This window comes from Vespa crabro, chromosome 7 (genome assembly GCF_910589235.1).
Source record: "Vespa crabro chromosome 7, iyVesCrab1.2, whole genome shotgun sequence".
Taxonomy (NCBI): Eukaryota; Metazoa; Arthropoda; class Insecta; order Hymenoptera; family Vespidae; genus Vespa; species Vespa crabro.
In genome coordinates, this window is record NC_060961.1 from 822,547 (window position 1) to 838,465 (window position 15,919).

General features: G+C 34.6%; 2 protein-coding genes and 1 long non-coding RNA gene across 4 annotated transcripts; 2 read left to right on the forward strand and 1 right to left on the reverse strand.

Moving 5' to 3' along the window:
- Positions 1–2,579: 2,579 nt before the first annotated feature.
- Positions 2,580–8,847, reverse strand: LOC124425329. The gene is made up of 7 exons (XM_046965556.1): positions 8,482–8,847; positions 7,597–7,733; positions 5,077–5,259; positions 4,775–4,891; positions 3,495–3,582; positions 3,178–3,316; positions 2,580–2,882 (listed from the first exon to the last, which is right to left on the reverse strand). Exons 1-7 carry the CDS (start codon positions 8,522–8,524, stop codon positions 2,672–2,674), a joined length of 918 nt encoding a protein of 305 aa, XP_046821512.1. The 5' UTR covers positions 8,525–8,847; the 3' UTR covers positions 2,580–2,671.
- A 2,351-nt stretch (positions 8,848–11,198) lies between these two features.
- Positions 11,199–12,912, forward strand: LOC124425330 (macro domain-containing protein CT2219-like). 2 transcript variants are annotated; one of them, XM_046965558.1, is made up of 6 exons: positions 11,199–11,453; positions 11,522–11,645; positions 11,818–12,078; positions 12,148–12,264; positions 12,351–12,559; positions 12,709–12,912. In XM_046965558.1, exons 2-6 carry the CDS (start codon positions 11,597–11,599, stop codon positions 12,793–12,795), a joined length of 723 nt encoding a protein of 240 aa, XP_046821514.1. In that variant the 5' UTR covers positions 11,199–11,453; positions 11,522–11,596; the 3' UTR covers positions 12,796–12,912. The 2 variants fall into 2 exon arrangements, with proteins under 2 accessions (XP_046821514.1, XP_046821513.1); XM_046965557.1 differs by having other exon boundaries at positions 11,199–11,436.
- Positions 12,913–15,591: 2,679 nt separating this feature from the next.
- LOC124425331 lies at positions 15,592–15,919 on the forward strand. Its single transcript, XR_006942480.1, has 2 exons — positions 15,592–15,728; positions 15,802–15,919. It is a non-coding gene; the product is annotated as an uncharacterized LOC124425331 (long non-coding RNA).

The following is a 15,919-nucleotide window of genomic DNA, read 5'->3' on the forward strand; positions in this document are numbered from 1 at the left end:
CTAACCCTCTCCTTATTTTTTTGGTTATCTTACGTGCGTCTTACCCTCGCATTATATCTAAGAAAATTTAATAATAATTTAAAACTAACAGTATTGATCTCGATTAGGTCTTTTTATATGTGTTATCTGTCGACTATAGACAACATTCTTTTTGATTTAAAATCTTTAAATTGATGTGTGCTGTAAATTTTTAAATTATCACGATATTGAATTATTTCGTTCGACGATAATAACCAAGGTCGATGATGATATTTCGAAAGGATCGATTTTATATAATCGTACATACGTTTAATCGCGATCCTATTTTTAGATTTTATTATGAAATCATCGAGCTTCGTCAATCGTTACGATCTACGTATAATATATTTACACGATATGTTACAATATAATTGCGCAGTGTCGTGGGACGAAAATTATATGGTATGGGATAATTGAATTTCTTTTTCTTTCTTGTTTTTTTTTTCCCCGTCAACAATCACTTCTTTTTCTTTTCATTTTTTCTTTTTTCCCTTTTATACACTTTTCACATTTCCATCATCGACGAGCCATGTCAAAAAGCAACGTGACGATAAAAGCGAGCTGTGTCAGATCGCGATTTATGCAAAATTGATTTAAACATTATAATATTGAAATTATATATATATATATATATATATATATATATATATATATACATATATATATATTATATAAGATCGATTTAACTTTATGTGTATTTACAGATATTTCGAGTAAAAACTACATTTACACGTATCGAATAAAAGAGAGAAAAAAATGAGATAAAAAAGAGACGAGAAAAATATTAAGCAATGAAAAAATAATAAAAACACAAGAGAAAAAGAGAGATAAAGAGAAAGAGAGAAAGAGTGAGAAAGAGAGAAAGAGCGAGAAAAAGAGAGAAAAAAACTTACGAATATTATATCAAGGCAAATATTTGCATTAATTTAAAACTAATTATTATAGTTGTTTCCCTTTTAAAACTTTAGCTGCCTGAGGGGCTAATTACATCTTTCCTCGTTTTTAACGCATTTAATAATGAAACGAATTAATTACAAACCATTGTTCTTATTCTTCAATATCTCACTTAACATTTTCCATTCTATATTATATGTATATATTTATTTATGTATGTAGATATGTAAATATGTATATATTTATAATTAATATTTATGAAGGATATTGAGATAAGGAATATGTCGCCCAACACTGATCACGATTTAAAAAGAAATGACGATATTTGCCGAAGGGATGAAATAACACCCTTCTGCGATTTTTTTTTTAAAAGTCTATCGTTACAACCATCAGAGTTTGCGAATATGGACTTTATATCACTTCGGACGAATGAAACGTACGTAGGGAGAGAGAGAGAGAGAGAGAGAGAGAGATAAAGAGATAGAGAAAGAGAAAGAGAATAAATGAGAGAGAGAGAGAGAGAGAGAAATAAGTGTGATAATTAATAATAATTGATAATAATTAATAATAATAATAATAATTAATAATAAATGTACATACGCTTAATATCTCGTATACTAATGCGATTAATCGTCGCACGAGTTGATTATCGAAGTCCTTAAAAGGTACAACGAGAATATTCCTAAATATATTCGCGAAATATTTGTATCCTATGAAAAGTTTGTATATAGATGATGGCCACTAGCTCGATTACGATATGTGATATTATGATATTTTAATCAGTGAATATTGAGAGATCGTGCTCGCAACGATAACATCCTCACTTAATCAGAGATTTTGTTTTTCTTATTACTTTTGTCTGACAAGTTTTTTTCGAAAAAAAAAATCTCGGATCTCAGATATCTCAGGTACACCGACTCGACCATCATCGCGGACGCTATTCGTCTTTTCTTTTTTTTTTTTTACCTTGTTTTCTTTTTCTCTCTTTTTTTTTCTTCTTTTTGTCCTTGCATTAGATGTTTAATAAATAGATAACTTTTTTTTTTTTTTTTTTTTTTTTTTTTTTTTTTTTTTTTAGTAGGTAACTTTTACTTCTTCTTTTTTTTTTGTTTTTTTTCATTTCCTTTCTTTCTTTCTTTCTTTCTTCTTTTCTGTTTTTCTTCTTTTCTTTCCTTTTTTCTCTTTTTTATTTTTTCCTTTTTCTCTTTCTTTTCTTCCGTACGTCCATCTTTATGATTTTCAAGCGTTAAAGTTCTGTAAATATCACTGAACGCTTCGACGATAGCACGTTATTAGAGTCTCTTTCTTTCAAAAAGTGAGACCATGAGAACCGATGATTACGAAAGTGGTTTCCATACGTAATGTTATAAATAATTCTAAACGATATAAAAAAAAAATTAAATGAATAAATAAATAAATAAAATGTTCGAACTTTGACCACTTTCATAATTACCAGTACGAATTTTAATATGTCCGATTAAAATTTTTATAGCTTCCTTCGTTTTTTTTTTCTTTTTTGGAATTCATTAAAAATAACAAAAAATAAAAAAAATAAAAAAAAAACAAAAATAAACTAATAAAAATAGCGAAGGATTTTTTCTGTCGACATTAGTTTGGCTAAAGGAGCATTTTTTCGTTTCTTTTCTTTTCTTTTCTTTTTTCATAGATTTTCTTACTCCCTTTTATCTCGCTGTCTCTTATTCGTAATCTCTTTGGCATGTCGTCGTGACAGTGTCCTTGATCGCAAGAGCAAAGTGCTTTACTCCATCGTATCGTACTTGACCTTCTTCACTTTGAAATATCGATAGGCCGCATAACCGGTGATAGTTAATAGGACGGCAGCGGCCAAAGTGGAACCAACCGCGACCGGTGCAGTCTCGTCTCCGTTTGCTCGTGCACTTAACGCTGCGCAAGAAAACTCAGCGGCAAATTCGTTGTTCTTAAACTTGAACGGTTGAAGCTTCATATTTCTAAACAAACGAATAAATTAATATTTTACACTTTTATAAAACGTCTTATAAACGTCTTATAAAAACGTAAACTTTGTTAGCGTTTTTCATTGACTCGCCTCTAGGTATTTATATGAAACAAGAAAAAAAAAACTATTAAAGAAAAATAAAAAAAAATAAAAGAAAACAAAAAAATGTAAATATGTAAATAATTAAAATATAGCTCGGTCATGTATATATATATATATATATGTGTGTGTGTGTGTGTGTGTGTATATATATATATACACATATACACACATATATATGTATATACCTGAGGATAACGGTGGCGGTATGTTTGCCATCGGTTAAATGAATTTCCGTTTCATTGTCACAGGCATAAGACTTTCCAACGGGTGTTGGAAAAAGCATGGCACTGTGCTTCGAGCCGGTACTCACGCGAACAGTTTTATCTGAAAAATAAAAATACATATAAGAGAGGTAAAATCCTTCTCCTATCTTCTAGCGTTTTTTAATATCATCCCTTGCCATCGTGTTTTCTTAGTAGAATAAATGGATATTTCGTGTGTATCGAACGTAAAAGAAAAAAGAAATATTGAAGAGGTCGAACAAAGTAATAACTTGACTTACTTGGCTGATCTACTAGCTCGAAATGTCGGTCGCTCGAATTGTAGGTCAATTCGATTTTCTCAACGTACCATCGTTCGCCGCCGGGCGTCTGAAAAATAAGTTTTCTCTTTCAATAGAAAACTCTATTTCTTTTATAAAAATGAAATCCTTTTTGCAACGAGATTTTCTTTTCTCCCCATTTCTCTATCCTTCATAAACGATTTTCAAAACAAGCAATAGCAATATGTTATCGAGTTTTTAATTAAAAGTTACAATATAATATATTTCTTTTCTATAATATTTATATATTATTTAGAACGAAATTATTCCCACGTCAAATCGATCGTATGACTTTATTTCGTATTTACGAATTTATATATATATATATATATGCACATTGTGCAATCACATAGATATATATATATATATTTCTATATAGATGCGTACTTGACAAACGCGAAAATTATATTTTAAGTATCACTTCGAAAGAATAGGATTGAAGCTTTCCGACGTGCTTTTTATAAGATTTTTCGAAAGTCCTCGAATAACAAAGAAATCATTATTACGTTTTCAACGAACTACACGTTTTTCTTTTACTATGTAAATCCTATAATAATAATAACCATTGCTGAATTTCATTCGTGAATACATTAAATGAAGTAGCGATGGAGGTAAATGAGAGAAAAGCGAGGAGGAGAGAAAAATGAAAAAAAGAAAAAAGAAAAAAGTCGCGTACCACCTGTAGAATAAAGAATAAGCGAAAAAAATAAGAAAAGGAAAGACAACATAGTAGGAATTAACAAGTAATATGTCATTTTGAAAACTTCTTATCTGTCGGAAGAACGACGATGATGTTGAAATATAAATAACATGTAAAACGATACACGTTTCTATAAATAATATTCGTCGAAACGACTTTACGTTACGCAACGGATAGAATTCGTACTGGAAATAGAACGCGAGTATCGATCTCCAAGAGGACGAAGAAGCTTGCGTCATTACAATTAAGCACAAAAATGATCAACGTGATCAGCGTCGAATAATTTAATGCGTTTTATTAACAAGAAGATTCGAAATAATAATTAACGTAATGAACTTATCATTATATTAAGATATCTATTAACAATTTCATAATATATATATATATATATATATTTTTTTTTTTCGATACCTGATAGAAGCAGAAATATTCGATGACGATAAAAATTTTATTAGGATTTAAAAGGATTATTAAAAAAAAAAAAAGAAAAAAAAAAAAAGAAATGAAAAAAATGAATGTTAATAAAAATTTGTTATAATACCTTGGCGAAGCTCCATAGGAGCATAAAAGCGTTCCACTTCAAGGACATCGTTACCGTATTTTCATTGTCGCAATTTCCTGTGACCATTGCATCGTCGGGCACAAATAAATCTGCCACCTGGGAAATGAGGATAAAGAAAAATTTTACAAACTTTTTCAACGCCTATATGTACAATACATACGTAATGGATATATATATGTATATTATATTTAAATGTCGCGTGACATCTAATACGCTTTCATAAAATTTATATAAATAAATAAGAACGATATTAATGAATGAAACGTAAAGATCATTCTTACTCGATCTTCGCCTAGAACGGTGCGATATTTTATTGCTATAACAGCGTCTGTTTGTAGGAGGATGCAAGCTTGTCCATTAGCTCCGTTCAAACGATAAATCGGATTCTCTCCGGATATGGATCTGTGGTGTGTCGTCATCGGTATCGACGTAGTCGACGTCTTTGTCTCCAAATTCATTGGGGTCAACGCATGGAAAAAAAAAAATGAACGATATTACCCTTTGTAAATTATTACAATTAATAACGACATATTATCGTTAACAATAGATCGAGAAAAAATCTTTCCGAGTAGTAATAATAAATGGGAGAAAAGAAAGATTAAAGAAAAACGAATAGACCAATATCCCTAACTTGATTTCACGAAGCTTTTTCATCCTCGGTTTAATAATGACTGAAACAATAACCAGGATTTAAAGTGAAGGGAGAAATTTAAATTGATTCGCCAGAACGTTTATCCAATTCACCGGTAATTCCTCCTCCTCTCTAATTCCCTAAGCGCAGAGATAATTAATCTTCGTAATCGCGTCCTGATGATTCTCGCATTGTAGAACATGAAGTAAATCTTTCTAGACAAAACGTATGAAATTTTATGTAATGTGTATTCACGACAGTAAGTATATGTATATATATATATATATATATATATATATATATATATATATATACATTGTATCGCGAACGATCAATTATCATGTTTTATGTTTGAACGTATTGTCAATAGAAATAACGCTTGAGTCGTCGCTCGTCGCTTTCGTGACCGAGGAAAAAGATTGATGAAAGATGTAAATGACTAACAGAACTGTCTGATAAACAAGGTAACTGATCGTGTTCGTGCAATGCACGTTATATGCCATGTTATTGATATATATATATATATATATATATATATATATATATATATATATATATATATGTATGTGTGTACTCGTATTTACGAATTAAAAATATATGTGCATTACGAACTGGAAAATATATAATAGTAATAGTAATAGTAATAGTAATAATAATAGTAATTAATAAATGCCTACGTTAAAGAATATATAATTTGTTTCTAGTATTATAACTAGATTTTCAATCGATCATTGTGTGCATATATATATATATATATATATATATATATATATATATATATATATATATACTTATCTACAGTACATTAGAATAATTCTATAGCAAGATAGCAAGAAACGTTTAGCTCCTTTTAGTTTCATTCAAGAGAAAAGAAGGATCAGAGAGAGAGAGAGAGAGAGAGAGAGAGAGAGAGAGAGAGAGAAATTCTTTGAAGCATTATATATTCAAGAAACAATCGCCTTTTGGTGTACCACGAAAGCTTGATTAAATCTCGTGAATCACTTTGAGAATCGAAATGAAATTAGTGAGAAAATCAGTTCGTGGAATTAGCAGAGAATACTCAAGGTATATTTGCGGTCTATTCTAATCAGATTTGATTCTTAAGGTAAACGTTCATGGAAAAACTAACTGAACGATAAGATACGATGATATTATCAAACGCGTAGGTGTTTTCTCTTGGAAAAGGGTAAAATCTATACCTATAAAAAATATATAGGTATTATTATGTAATAGGTATTATTCGTGTAATCGTACATATATATATATATATATATATATATATATATATATATATCTTCATAATTGGAAACCTTATGATCTTTTGTTACGCGAGGAATGGTTAAATTGTAGGAAATGATTTGGGCAAGTCAAACGATTATTTCTCGTCACCTTGGAAACGGTTCGACGTCAATCGGTAATAACGTTTAGAAACAAGAAAGAGAGAGAGAGAGAGAGAGAGAGAGAGAGAAGGAAATTCACTTGAAGTCGTTGACGCATGTACAGGTTGAATATATTATGCAAAATGTAGAAAGAAAAAGGGAAAGAGATTAACTTATTCATGAATGTGCGTGCAGAAGTAGAAGAGTGAACGTTAAGTAAATAACTCGGTCCGGACTTTGGAGAGAGAGAGAGAGAGAGAGAGAGAGAGAGAGAGAGAGAGAGAGAGAGACTGCCAGTAGTACGAGTCAATAATTCAGACCGACAGGACGTGCATAATCAGAACAGTGTACCGACTTCAATGTACAAAGGAACAAAAAAATAAAACAATTCGTTATTTCTCCATGTTTTTCTTCTCTCATTAAATATTACAAAGGATATTATTAAAATCCATAGATATCATTCCGGCGTGTTTCATTTTTCTTTTTTCTTTTTTTTTCTTTTTCTTTTTTTTAAATTTTGCATTAAACCTTGAAAAATTTCTTTTACAAATATCTCTCTACCTCCCCTTATAAATTCTATTTTCTATTTCTCATTTTATATTCAATTATGATAGAGATTTCATATTATCGATTAATAATTACGATCATAAACTATCCCTACTTTCGTTCGTACTTAATTGTCATTGATATATCGGTGTCATTGTTGTTTCATTCGTTTTCTTTTTATACATTAAAATCTATCAAAAAGAAAAGAAAATCTCTATCGAAAGGAAATATATTTGGATACTTACAATTGGCAATCTGGTTCTTTGAGTTGGCAAATCGACTATAGTCTTCGGTATCCTACGTGTCGTATACCTGTGATCTTCCACTTTTAAGGGCGATGTGGTTGGAGTAGGAACACTGAACACGTTGCCCAAGACACACCCTACAGGGAATAGAAAGAGAAATTTCATTAAGCAAAATGAAAGTGGACAAGTAGGGGAAATAAAGTGGAAAGGAGAGAGGATTGGAAGACGGAAGGAGAGAGAAAGAGAGAGAGAGAGAGAGAGAGAGAGAAGGAAGGTAGAAGGAGGAGGAGGAGGAAGAAGGAGAGGAGTACACGCGAGAATGAATTTGCGCGTGACGATGGCTCGTTTTCGGCTTAGGAAGCATAAAATTAAAGCACGTTTCCGTGCTGTGTCGAGGAGAAAGAAAAACATTCGTATAAGGTATTCTGTAAATTTACAAAAAGAGAAAGCGACAAAATATTGTATATTATACAAATAGTCATATATATATTTCGTGTATAAAGGGATGAGTTTGAATTTGTTTCTTTAAAAAATAAAAAAATAAATTTTTCTGAAAAGGATCTCCTCTAAGAACGCGAATCTTTTCTTTTCTTTTTGCATTCTTTAGAAAAAAAGAGAAAGAAAGAAATATATATATATATATATATATTATACAGTAGTACTAGTTTTGCCCTTTTTCTTCTCTCCCTCTCTCTCTTTCTATTTTATAGAAATATATAGAAAAGTAAGTAAAATGGAGAGACGATCTTGCAGATAATAATTCAAAAAGAGATTGTAAAAGTTATAGATATAGAAGGAGAGAGGAAGAGGGATGGAGATAGGGGTGGGTTGGGAGAAAAAGAGAGAGAAAAGAAGAAAGAAAGAAAAGAAAAGCAGAAAACTCACACAATAGACAGAGTGCTTTGAAGGATTCGCTTCGATGCGCCATGACGACGGACTTCTTTCGATCTTCGCCTTCAAGATTTTTATCCTACGTTGGAAGTAGAAGATAAGGAGGACGAAGAAGAAGAAGAAGAATAAGAAATAGAAATAGAAATAGAAAAAGAAGGGAAGGAAGACAAAGGAGAGAAAAATATTTTTAACGTAGACTAATAAGATAAATTAAGATAGATAGAAAAGAGGATAGAAATAGATAGATAGAGAAAGAGAGAGAGAGAGAGAGAGAAGGAGAGAGAGAAAGAGAGAGAGAGAGAGAGAGTGAGAGTGAGAGTGAGAAACACGCACGACGAAGAGAGATAATGACGAGAGATTAAAAGATAGATAGATGAATAGAGATAGATAGATGAATAGATAAATAGATAGAGAAAAAGCGGAGAGAACGAAAAATACGCCCCGTCGTACGTCGCGATCGTACGCGCGAGACGATTACACCGTGTCGACGTTCGCGAAGCTTATGAAGGAAAACGAGTAAGCTCGGGTGCGGATCGATCGATAGAAGGAGCTTTCAGCATGCGCTGCGCTTTCTCTTTCTCTCTCTCTCCTCCCTATTTTCTCCCTCTCTGTCATTCTCTAGCCCTTTCTCTTTTTCTCTTAAACCAGTATCCGGTTATACAGGGTGTATATCAATTTGATAGGCTTATAGAATTCGTACAATTAAATGAAATCATTTTTAATGTGCATACTCTAAATACATATTTAAATTTTATGTATATATATATATATATATATATATATATATTTGTATGTGTAATTTATCTATATTATGTGTATAAACGTATATATGTATATATATATATATATATATATTATTCAGTTAAATATCGCCGATTTGTATTTGTATTTGTATATATACATTCCGTATACAATTTGTGTACGCTCTATATATACAAACCACGAAAGCTTTCGGATGGTTTCCTACTCCGCGATGTGCACGATAGCAGTGACGTCGTATCGTACTCAGATTTTCATTCATTTTAAGCTGGCACATCTCGCGTACATTAAACCTCCCGTTGATATTCCGTCATTCTTTTTTTTTTTTCGTCACTTCTTATCGAGCATCCTTTATTAATTGCCTCTCATTTATACTTTCTCTCTGTTGTTTCAATTATCGTTAAGGGATTCGTCTCTTTGAAAATTTTATTATATACACAAGGTCTTCTTGATGAAAATAAAAAAAAGAAGATATCTAGGTTACGTGAAAAAATTATGGAAGGGAAAAAAAAATAGGATTACGAATAACGCGAGAATTAAAGTCATGACTCCGATGACATTTCGCCGGATATTAATTATTAATCGGAAAATGGAAAGGATTGGGTTTTAGAATAACAGTTGGTATCTTAAGGAAAAAAGGGGATATCATTCGAGTTGATTATTATTGAATAGTAATAGGTTGGTAGAGCATGCGTCATAGGAAAGAAATGAAAAAGAAAAATTGTGCACTAACATTTATCCTACATCAATAAATAATTATCTATCCACGTTCGCACTAACACGTGAAAATATTATAATACTAATGAATATCGTGACCCGATTTGTATTTAATGTACAAAGAAAAGAACATGGATTTATCGTAACAACTAACTATAAAAAGCATCCCACGCGTTGCATGACTCCTATGACATTTTGTGTTATTTTGAAGAGACTCGTGATTACGGCAAAAATCAAAGTCTCAACTTTTTTTTTTTTTCTTTATAATTTTTCAACTTTTATATTCCTACTATAACCATATTAAACTATATATACACGTGCGATAACAATTTTCTTCCAAAATTATCAAGTTTTCTCTACAAGAATTATATCATTCGCGTCGAGACTAAATTTTCTTCTTTATCTAAATCGAATTATTTGCACCGTGACACTTATTGCACTCGTTCCGTGTTATTTTGAAATCTAAAAATCTTGTCGTTTTGGTAACGAATTTGTAAAAAAAGAAAAAAAAAAGAAAAAAATGGCAGAAAAAGAAGAGAAATCAAAAGTATCAAATAACCATGTATGGTGTGTCTGCGGGAAAACTAAACAATGACGAAGATTGTTGGTCGCAAAAAAAAAAAAAAAGAAAAAAAAAAAAAAATTGGAAAACATAAGTATCATTTACAGACCAAAGTGGTCAAGATGCTCGTTTAGGTTTCCTCTTTACGTCGGAATTTTAACGATCACTGCCCACGTTCGAATTCTCCCACGCATTTAAACGTAACTACCCTATCGAACGTGACAGGATATCGCCCACGATTAAGGAAAAAATCAATTCGTTTCGTAGAAAATTTCGATCTAATCTCGCTAATATTTCTAATGAACTATCTTAGTTCTTTTCGAAAGATTAACAAATACGATAAACTAGTATTGTCGATTTGATCCAATGTGTTATGTAATTTTTTCTTCCTTTTAATTTTTTTTTCTTTCTTACCGAAGCAATTTCTATGGTGGATGACAAAAAGAAAAAAAGGAAAAGGAATAAAACATTATTATGTAATCGTGAAAAAATTAGAAAATTAGTCTATGATGTGTCATAAATATGTTATCTAATGTTATGTTGAGAGAATTATTCGCAAAGGGGTGGAGTTATTACGAAGCTCGTATAAACGAGAGAGTTTAACATTAGATGTCGCCATAAGTCAAGATGATTCGTTGATTGATTGAAAAAACGAACGGCAGATAGCGCTAATAGTTGTAAATGGATGAAAAAGAATAATTAAAAACAGTACAAGTTTGCAGTTTTTACCGGTTAGATTTTTTTTCGGAATTCTGATATATTTGCGTCGTTAATAAGATTCGTTTAATCGTAGAATAGAACGTAAGAACGTCCGTATATTTGAATTATTCTTATTAATGTAATGTTTATGACTGTCAAAGGTTATTAACGTTTACTCCTGTGCGAAAGGATCATATACATCGATGCTGAAAGTAAGAGATACAATGATGTGCGTACGTTGTTATTCCGGACAATCGAAGGTGAAAAATATTTGTTCCTTTTGTTTCTTCTTTTTAGACGACAGCTTATACACGAACTTTATATACAACGCTAATTCGATCAGTCGTTCGGTATTTAACATCGAAGAAAATTATGGCGTCGAGCAATCTTGAAATAAAATTATCTTTCGAAGACGAGAAACGTAAGAAATAATTGCCTTCTACTGTTTTACTTTGAATATATTTATCATATATAATATCTTTGTTCGAAAGTCATCGTCATAGTTAATACTATTAGCAAGGATAATAGTATATCAATTGTTGTCGTATAAGAAGTAACATAAATGATATATTTATCGTTATGTATTCGATTAGAGAAGTTCTTGAGCATGCCGATAGAAGAAAAGAGAAACTTTTATAAATCAAATGTAAACACCTTGGATGGAATAACAACATGGGCTGAATATTGGACCAAAAAGAAATATGATACCAACGTTAAAGCTTCGAAGGAAGTTGAAAAGGGTGGCGACGAGGAATTGGCCGGAAAGATTTCCATTTGGCAGGGAGACATTACCACTCTCGAGATAGATGCGATTGTCAATGCTGCTAACTCGCGTCTTGTGCCTGGCGGAGGAGGTACTAAGGAATGAATTTTATAAGATAGTACGTTATTCATGATATTTAAGAATATGAAATGTTTCTCAGTCGACGGTGCTATACACAGAAGAGCAGGATCCTTTTTGAAAATAGAATGCGCAACGTTAGGAGGATGTCCTGTTGGCGAGGCTAAAATCACTGGAGGATATATGTTGCCAGCTAAATGTTAGCCATGATATAGTTTATTTTATAGATTCCCTAAACATCATCTTTGTCCTTTGACAAAATTCCTTACGGTTAACAAATTTTAGACGTTATTCAAACCGTTGGTCCACAAGGAGAGAAGCCGGACAAATTGAGGGAATGCTATAGAAATAGTCTTCTTCTGGCAAAAGAGAATAATTTAAGAACCATTGCGTTCCCATGCATATCTACTGGAATTTATGATTATCCGCAAAGACCAGCAGCCGAAGTGGCCATATCAACGGTCAAACAATTTCTTCTTGATAATAAAAACTCCGTAAGAATTATTTCAAAGTAAATTTATATCGCGCTTAGATAGACAGGATAAGTAAAAAAAAGAAAAAAAATCAATCGCCTAATGCAAGTAGCTGCTTCGACGCATAGATACGACGGTATAAATCCTAAAGGTCTTACTTATAATTTCAGATGGATCGAGTAATCTTTTGCCTCTTCTTAGACAGCGATAAAGAAATATACGAGGATCTGTTACCAAAATATTTCGGTCCTAACTGAATACGTTCTAGCGATATAATTTACATTTAGAAATGATAAAAGTAGCTAGCGTGCTCGAATAAAATTGTATTTAAATATCTTTAATAGTATTCGTATAAAATTCATAATCACGTTAAATGAATATTTTAATCCCTTAATTCCATCCGCCGATTGATATTTTCGATGGTTACGTCAAATTTTATATTTCCCTATTGTAGAAAATAAAAGATTATCATATGAAATCGTATGGAAAAGTACATATTCGCAATTTGAATCGTTATTGTCTTTTTCATAAATTACAAGTCTGATAATATCGATTCGAAAGTTCGCGCTCAGTGAACGGGACCAATGGGGTGAGGAAGGAATAGAAATTCGGCGACGACGACGCCAAAGTTTCTCACGTATGCCGCATCTGGTATCCGACGAGGGCGCGTCGCCATATTGAAAAATCGAAGTGTGGTAATGTCTGTATGTGGTAATAGGTGGGGGACTGGGTCGTTAATGTCGATGATCATCTTGTGCGGAAAATCCGTCACAAATGGGTAAATATCGTACGTTTTAGGAGTGCAAAGGGGAAGGTGCCAAATTTCTCACGTACTATTCGCGTAATCTCGAGGATATATTAATAAGATTGTGGAGGCCGCCTTGGATATGATCGCACACCCATCGTCATCCTCCTCGTCGTCGTCGTCGTCGTCGTCGTCGTCGTCGTCATCCTCCTCGTCGTCGTCGTCGTCGTCGTCGTCGTCGTCGTCGTCGTCGTCGTTGTCATCTTTATCGTCGACGTAGTGGTCGTCGTCGTCGTCGTCGTCATCGTCATCATCATCATCATCATCGTCATTACCTTCGTCGTCGTTGTCGTCGTCCTTCGTCCTCGTCTTCGTCGTTCATCCGATCGTTCAAGTGTACATTTTATTTCAATACAGTGGTGGTCGTGGGATATATTCGAAAAGCCGCGATCAAGTTAGTTTGGCGTCTTCCAATCCCTGTTCGCGTTTCTCTCTCTTTCTGTATCTCTTTCTTGCTTCCTCGCACATTCTCTCTCTCTTTCTCTCTCTATCTGTCTATCTCTTTCTCTCTCTCTCTCTCTCTCTCTCTGTTCAGTTTTGGTCGGAGGGTGCGCTCTCTCGAACGCAGAACAGTGAGCGGTGTCGCGGCGAGGAGTAGTACGGGTGTCTTTTCCTCGTACGGGTGTCGCGACATCGTCGTCTCCTTTACGGATAAAGGAGACGACGACGACGACGAGAAGAAGAAGAAGGAGGAAGAGAAGAAGAGAAAGAGGAAACAAGGAGAGAGAAAGAAAGAAAGAGAGAGAGAGAGAAAGAGAGTTTTAGGAAGGACGAGTTCGCGTAACGCGAGTGTGTATACGTGTATAATACGTGTGGTGTTTGCCGTTGGTGTGGACGACGATAGAAGAGAATTATAAACGGTAGGGAAAAATACGAAGAGAAAGAGAGAGAGAAAAAGAAAGAAAGGAAAAAAAAGCTGAAGCTCTAGCGGCCAGCCATCAAGAAAGGCAACGGTAGTAGTAACGAAGCAACGAGCGAGAACTTTGCTTTTGCTAGCGTGGATCGTGTTCTCATATTGTATCTCGTGCGTGCGTTCGTTCGTTCGTCCGTTCGTTCGTTCGTCCGTTCGTTCGTTCGTTCGTTCGTTCGTTCGTTCGTTCGTTCGTTCGTTCGTTCGTTCGTGCGTGCGTGCGTGCGTGCGTGCATGCTTGTGTGCAGTGGGACGAGAGAGAGAGAGAGAGAGAAATAGAGAGGAGTATAGTCAGCTTGGCGAGGTCGCCGGCGTGCCTGGCGAGAGGAAGCAGCGCGTCTTGTTGAACTCCCGCGAGGAGGACTCATTGTACGAGTAAAAGAAGAAGAAGAAGAAGAAGAAGAAGAAGTAGAAATAATAGAGGTGAAAAAAGTTGGAGCAAAGTGATTGGCACGACAAAGAAGAAGAAGAGGAACGTCTCGACGTCAACGACGTAGCTTCTAACTTAATTTCTCTTTCTCTGTCTGTCTTTCTCTCTCTCTCTCTCGCTCGCTTTCTCTCTCTCTCTTTTTCTCGCTTGGACTGAAGGCGGACAGAGTCCCGTAATCCTGAATGGCCGCCGCCACCGCTTTGTAGGTTACTGACGAACGCACGCGGAGCGAGAGGGAGCTCGTCGCGGCGCTAGCGACACAGAAAGAGAGAAGAAGAGTTTCTCTCGAGAAGAAGGAGAGAGAGAAGAGAAGGTGGAGGAAGGAAAGAAAGAAGGAAAGAAAGAAAGAAAGAAAGAAGGAAGGCAAGCAAGCAAGCAAGCAAACAGGCAAGCAAGCGAGCGAACAGAGACAAGCAAGCAAAGTGAGCTAGCCAGCTAGCTACCTAGGAGCAAAGGCGAAGAAGAGAAAGAGAAAAAGAAAGAACGAGCAAGAGAGAGAAAGAGAACGCGGTCGGGCGCGCTCGCTCGCTCACTCGTCGTGCGCGCGCGCGCTCGCGAGAGAGAGAGAGACTAACGCTCGCACACTCGCGCGCGGCTACCGATGTGCGGACAGCGGCAACAGCAAGGTACGCGATCACCACCACCACCACCACCACCACTACCATCAGCAACCGGGTGTCCGCCGTCTCGAGACACGACGAAACCGCCGGTTTGCCGCTTGCTAGAGCATCTTGTCGTTCGTCTCTGAATACGTATCGTTCTTTCTAGTGCTTTGTGTTAGTGCGTCATCCTCTCGAGCATTACCTTTACCACCACCACCACCATTATCATCATCATCATCATCATCATTATCGTCATCACTACCAACTCCAATTCCAACGCACCAACATCGTGACCGTCATTGTCATCATTCGCGGCGACTACGACGACGACGACGACGACGACGACGATCACGAAGCGACGACGACGACGACGACAACGCGTCGAGTTTGCCTTTTAAATGCAACCGTGCTAATTCCGCATGTATGCATCTTTACGACGACGCGTACGTATTCATCATTTTAGGACACGTTGCTCGCGTATATACTTATCTATTATTCTTCCTCGGGACAAATAAGTGCGACGATGACGATATTATTAGTATTATTTGTGTGTATAACGTCCGGTAGTAGTGCGGTAACACGTTCGTCCAGTTAATAATAAAAACTTAGTAATAGTATAATAGCAATTAAAAAG

Bases quoted from the DNA above. Each gene is read 5' to 3' on its own strand.
- LOC124425329 (XM_046965556.1), bottom strand. From the start codon at position 8,524: ATGGCGCATCGAAGCGAATCCTTCAAAGCACTCTGTCTATTGT. The intron at 3,317-3,494 runs GTAAGTCAAGTT...TTTATTTTTCAG, and splicing joins CGAGCTAGTAGATCAGCCAA to ATAAAACTGTTCGCGTGAGT. The intron at 2,883-3,177 runs GTATATACATAT...TCGTTTGTTTAG, and splicing joins ACCGCCACCGTTATCCTCAG to AAATATGAAGCTTCAACCGT.
- LOC124425330 (XM_046965557.1), top strand. The intron at 12,079-12,147 runs GTACTAAGGAAT...AATGTTTCTCAG, and splicing joins TCTTGTGCCTGGCGGAGGAG to TCGACGGTGCTATACACAGA. The intron at 12,265-12,350 runs GTTAGCCATGAT...AACAAATTTTAG, and splicing joins ATATATGTTGCCAGCTAAAT to ACGTTATTCAAACCGTTGGT.